Source organism: Alexandromys fortis, unplaced genomic scaffold (assembly GCF_014885135.2).
Source record: "Alexandromys fortis isolate MF-2015 unplaced genomic scaffold, M_Fortis_MF-2015_v1.1 scaffold_65, whole genome shotgun sequence".
NCBI lineage: Eukaryota > Metazoa > Chordata > Mammalia > Rodentia > Cricetidae > Alexandromys > Alexandromys fortis.
In genome coordinates, this window is record NW_026067986.1 from 23,730 (window position 1) to 29,394 (window position 5,665).

At 43.2% G+C, this 5,665-nt stretch overlaps 1 protein-coding gene across 3 annotated transcripts in view; it reads left to right on the plus strand.

The window, feature by feature from the left end:
• Ica1l (islet cell autoantigen 1 like) overlaps nucleotides 1-5,665 on the plus strand; it is a 40,491-nt gene that overhangs the window by 17,626 nt on the left and 17,200 nt on the right. For all 3 annotated transcript variants that reach the window (XM_050159267.1, XM_050159268.1, XM_050159269.1), the window contains exons 7-8: nucleotides 1,690-1,775; nucleotides 4,051-4,094. In XM_050159267.1, coding sequence (XP_050015224.1) covers nucleotides 1,690-1,775; nucleotides 4,051-4,094 — 130 coding nt within the window. The remainder of the gene's footprint in view (nucleotides 1-1,689; nucleotides 1,776-4,050; nucleotides 4,095-5,665) is intronic.

Below are 5,665 nucleotides of genomic sequence, written 5' to 3' on the forward strand. Positions count from 1 at the left end.
TCTTCCCGGTAAGCGCACCTTGGGGTGCTTACACACATTATTAGAAATGGGCTAGTCCAGGTGCGAGAATTAGCCTGTAAGGGCTAGAGTTCATGGGCCAAGCAGTTCTTTAAATGAATACAGTTTGTGTGTTGTTATTTCGGGCATGAGCTAGCCAAGCGGCCGGGGTGTTGGGGACGTAACCCCGCCGCCGCTCCTTATTTCAACACCTTTACCCTGATGTCACAGCTGAGGTTCCTGTGGCCCCGACATGGTGTGACTGCAGCTTCACAGAGAAACAAAAGAGGATACGTGAAGTGTGCTCACGCGTGATTCGTTTCTCCGTATTTCACAGCGCTCAGTCGCGTGTGCTATTCAACAGGGTCATACTGTGATGTCACTCCTTCAGTTCTGATGGGCCAGCTTTAAGTGCCTTTTAACTTGCCATTCTTGCTTCAGCTGGTTAAAGTGTCGTGTGTGTACGTGTGCATGCATGTGTATGCGTGTACACAGGTGCCTGCAAACGTTAGAGGTGTCTGATCACTCTGGAACTGGAGTCACAGGTGGTTGCGAGCTGCCTGATGTGGGTGCTAGGAATTGAACTTGGGTCTTCTGGAAGGACAGCATGTGTTCTGAACTGCCGATTCATTTCTTCAGTCTCCTTTTATGGCATGATCAATAAAAAGCCAGAGACAGATACTGGGGTTCAGCCTGAAGGTCAGAAAAGCAAAGCAGCCAGCCACTGGCTCTTACCTCTACCTCAGTCCAGAATGCCGATCCTGCCTCCAGGAATCTCAGAATGAGACCAAGTCTGAGAGCTGTCTCCTCCTGTTTTATATTCCTCTCTAATGCTGGGATTAAGGGTGTGCACCACTACCACCTGGCTTCTGTGGCAAACTAGCGTGGCTACTGGGATTAAAGGTGTGTGTCACCACTGCCTGGTCTGTAAGGCTGACCAGTGGGGCTGTTTTACTGTCTGATATTCAGGCACGCTTTATTTATTAAAATACAAATGAAATGTCACTACATCTTTTAAGTTTTTTCTTTTTTGAGAAAGAGTCTTACTGTGGCCTTGAACTCAAAGAGGGCTTAGACTGGTATTAAAGGCACAAACCACCATAGCCCACTCTTTTTAAGTCATTTGACAAGATAACACCTTTCAGCCCCAAAGCTGCCCTTGATTAAAGGTTGGTTGTTGCCTTTTTTTTTTATTTTTCAAGACAGGGTTTCTCTGTAGTTTTTGGAGTCTGTCCTGAAAATAGCTCAACCAGGCTGGTCTCAGACTCAGAGATCACAGTGCTTGGATTAAAGGCGTGTGCCACCACTGCCCTGCTAAAGTTGCTTTTTAAATTTTTCTATAATAAGTGCTTCAGTTAATAATGTTATTTAGGCAAAATTATGTGGCTGATTTCGTCTCAGAATGGAAGTGGAATATGTTTAGCTATGCGATGAGGACTGCAGTGCAGGCCAACAGTGCAGTATGTTTTCCTTGAACCTACCACAGGTTGCTAACCTTTCCACAGGCAGCCAGGATGAAGAACGGTGTGCAAGGGGCTCAGTGCAAATTACACCAACCACATTCTCATGGCGCTCTCTCTATTCAGAACTATTTCTATTTTGTATGGTTGCCTAACGTTTTTACTCTCCTTTTGTTTGAAAAAAGGAATAGATTGTTTTCAATCTACTTAATATTACATTTTATACCTTTAGCGGCTACAAGACACACCAGGAAATGTCACTGCAGACAACGAGGAAGAAGAAGCGGAAGGCAGCTGTCTTACTGCAGACCTCAATAAGTAAGTCAGCGAACGCTGTGGTGACGACTCCAGACTCCGTGCCGAGAACTGAGTTCCACAGGGGAGCCTGGAAGGGGCAGCAGGAGCAGGGGCAGGGCCCGGCTTAGCCACTGTTAGAAGCCCATCTCCAAGGACACAGCTGAGACTAAGGGCTAAGGGCTAAGGGCCTTGCTCTGCCCGCTTCCCTGTGCTCAGCCACGTTCTTCTGCTGCCCAAGACAGCACCAAACTCTGCTGGTAGTGACAGGTACTGTTGAGTGGATGGTGATTCCCAACCATATTATTTCTCTGTGGGGAATCCAAACTAAATGTCTTTATGTATAAAACATATAATTTAAGCTTACCTTGATTCTATGTTGACATTTGAATTCATGAATGAGGCCAAGTAGTGGTGCACACCTTTAATCCCAGCACTCAGGAAGCAGAGGCAGGTGGATCTCTGTGAGTTGGAGACCAGCATGGCCTACAGAGTGAGTTTCAGGTCAATCAGAGCTATACAGTGAGATCCTGTCTCAAAAAAAACAAAAACAAAACAACAACAAGAAGTCAGGACTAAATAGTTGAATGGAGTTTTTTCATTCTCACAGGGAAGCTTTATTGAAAATCTTATGCATCTTCAATAGTATAAAGCTATTCTTTTATCAATCAAGCAAAGTCCCAAACATTTTCATCCAAGTTGTTTAATCATATATGTATACTATCATTGGAAACTTCATTCCAAATCCTAAATTTCTATTTACTTTGAAAGGATTTTTTTTTGTTTTTGTTCTTAGTATTTTTTTAAAGATTTATTATGTACACAGTGTTCAGCCTCCATGTATGCCTGCAGGCCAGAAGAGGGCACCAGATCTCATTACAGATGGTTGTGAGCCACCATGTGGTTACTGGGAATTGAACTCAGGACCTCTGGAAGAGCAGTCAGTGTTCCTAACCACTGAGCCATCTCTCCAGCCCCTGTTCTTAGTATTTTTTTAAAGTTGCTACTGTATTAGTCTAAAGTGTCTTTGAAGACGTATTAAAAGCATTCAGTGCCGACAGCTGCAAAGCCATGCCCAGGGAGAACAGCTCGGTCTCTCCTGTGTCTATGCTCCACTCTTGTTACAGGTGTTCTGCCTACTGAAGTGACCATTGACTAGGGATGTCATCAGCTAGCTTGTCTTAGCTTCTTTGGCAAATATCACTTTATTATTTAAAGTAGAATGCCACAAAGTGGGGTGTTTGTCTCCTCTATTTTAGTTCCTACAAGTTAAGTAAAGGCCACCCCAGCACCCAGTGCTTTAAAATGGAACACCACGCTCTGCAGCCAGAAGATCTGGGATACACAGAGCAAGGGTGCTAGCCCAAGGTGTTTGTACAAGTGTTCCAACTCTCAGACTTTAAAAAAGAATTTTGGTATATTTGCATAAACATACTGAGATATCTTAGGGATGGGACCCAAGTCTAAACAAAATTTATTTATGTTTTCTTACATATTTTAATTGATTAGGATAATTTTAATTCAAATAATAAGGTCCAAAGTCTATAGGCAATACTCTAAAACACAGTAAAGACAGCTTGTTGGCATGCAGTGGTTTCTTCAGTGAGAGCAAAGACTCCAGAAATTTCCACATAATTCTACACATGTTCCCTGCTCTTTTAGACGTCCTTACTAAAAAGAAGATACGGTAGACAGGAAAGGAACTGGTGTGAGTTGTGTGTATCTTTTGTTTGCGACCTGAGGCAATGTTACTCTTTTTTAAATAGTGTGTTCATAAAACAAGCCTCGTGGTAACGAAGTTTTCCATTTCTCCTATCATCTTGGTGTTCAAAAGGCTATGGGCATTCTGGAGTTCAGATTTCCAAATAAGGAATTTTCAGCCTTGTCTTGGTCCAGTGCCTAAAATCCTGATGGAGACTGAGTTAGTGTTTCCTGAAATAAGGGGTAGGAGACCAGAACAAGGAGCCAGACGGTGGTGGTGCGTGTCTCTCATCCTAGCAGAGGCAGGTGGATCTCTGAGTTTGAGGCCACTACAGAGTGAGTTCCAGGACAGCCAGGGCTACAGAGAAACCCTGTCTTGAAATCCCTCCCCCTCCCCCGAAAAAGGAAAAAGAAGGTAAGAATAAAGCTTTTTACAGTCTGTGCAGATCTATAAAATCTATAGAAATAGGGCATACTCGTTACAGACTTGACCTACCAGACAAGTTTTATGTACCTCCTGAATTAAAATTTTAATTACGTGAAGCTGGGAGCTATGACCCTCAAAGTATTTTAACTAAAGTCTCTGTTTTTACTGTAGGGTAGCTTTGTCAGAAGAGGAAGAAAGCGGTGAGAGAAAACCAGGTAAGATGGCAGACGCCTTCCCCTGAAATGGCTACATTTTAATGTCAAAATAATTTGTCACTTTTTTCTTTTTCCAAAAGTTTTTATTTTTATTTTTTATTACTTTATAAATAATACCATTTAAAATTTCTATTTCCTCCCCTCCGCACACTTCCCTCCTGTTCCCCCATTCCCTTCCCCTCCAGTCCTAAGAGAGGGCAGAATACCCTGCCCTGTGGGAAGTCCAAGGCCCTCCCCCCTCCATCCAGGCCTTGGAAGGTGTGCATCCAAATAGAATAGGATCCAAAAAAGCCAGTACATGCAGTAGAGACAAATCTCACTGCCATTATTATTGGCTTCTCAGTCTGCCCCAATTGTCAGCCACATTCAGAGGGTCCAGTTTGATCCCATGCTTGTTCAGTCCCAGTCCAGCTGGGTTTGGTGAGCTCCCATTAGATCAAGCACACTGTCTCAGTGGGTGGACCAACACCTCGTGGTCCTGACTTCCTTGCTTATGTTCTCCCTCCTTCTGCTCTTCAACTGGACCTTGGGAGCTCAGTCCAGTGCTCTGATGTGGGTCTCTGTCTCTATCTCCATCTGTCGCCGGACAAAGGTTCTATGGTGATATTCAAGATAGTCATCAGTCTGATGACAGGACAAGACCAGTTCAAGCACCCTCTCCTCCACTGCCCAGGGTTCTGGCTGAAGACATAACCGTGAACACCTGGGATCCCCTCTAGAGCCAAGTCTCTTGCCAACGCCAAAATGGCTCTGTCAATTAAGATCTCTCCTCCCTGCTCCCATATCCGCCCTTCCTCCGTCTCAACCATCCCATTCCCGCAAGCTCTCCCCAACACTCCCCTTCTGCCTTCTCTCTCCCCTTCCTCCAAACCCACTCCCATGCTCCCAACTTTTTAGTCTGCTTCCAATTTCCAGGAGGATCTATAGATGTTTTTCTTTGGGTTCACCCTATTAACTTCTCTAGGATCATGAACTATAGGCTCAATGTCCTTTGTTTATAGTTAAAATCCACTAATGAGTGAGTACATACCATATTCATATTTTTGGGTCTGGGTTATCTCACTCAAGATAGCATTTTTTATTTCCATCATTTGCATGCAAAATTCAAGATGTCATTTTTTTTAACCGCTGAGTAGTAAGTACTCTAATGTGCATATATTCTACACTTTCTTTATCCATTCTTCCATTGAGGGGCAGAGTGTGCTTTGAGTCCTTTTAGTTTTGGTTTGTCAGCTGCAGTCTTTGCTTTGTGGATTATATTAAGACTTATGTTTAAAAGATGCAATATTGTAGTAGTCACAACTCAACACTGATTACAAAGAGTGAAAATACTAGTTTCCAAAAATCTTCTAGAAGCTGGAAAGGTGGCTTAGAAGTTTTAAGAGCACTTACTGGTTCTTTCATAGGACCTGGGTTTGGTTTCCAATACCCAACATGGTAGCTCACAGATAAAGGAACACACACACAGATATATATATGTATATATATATATGTATATATATATATATTAGGCAAAACATTCATATACATCAACATTAAAAATCTGAAATCGAAGCCAGGCAGTGGTGGTG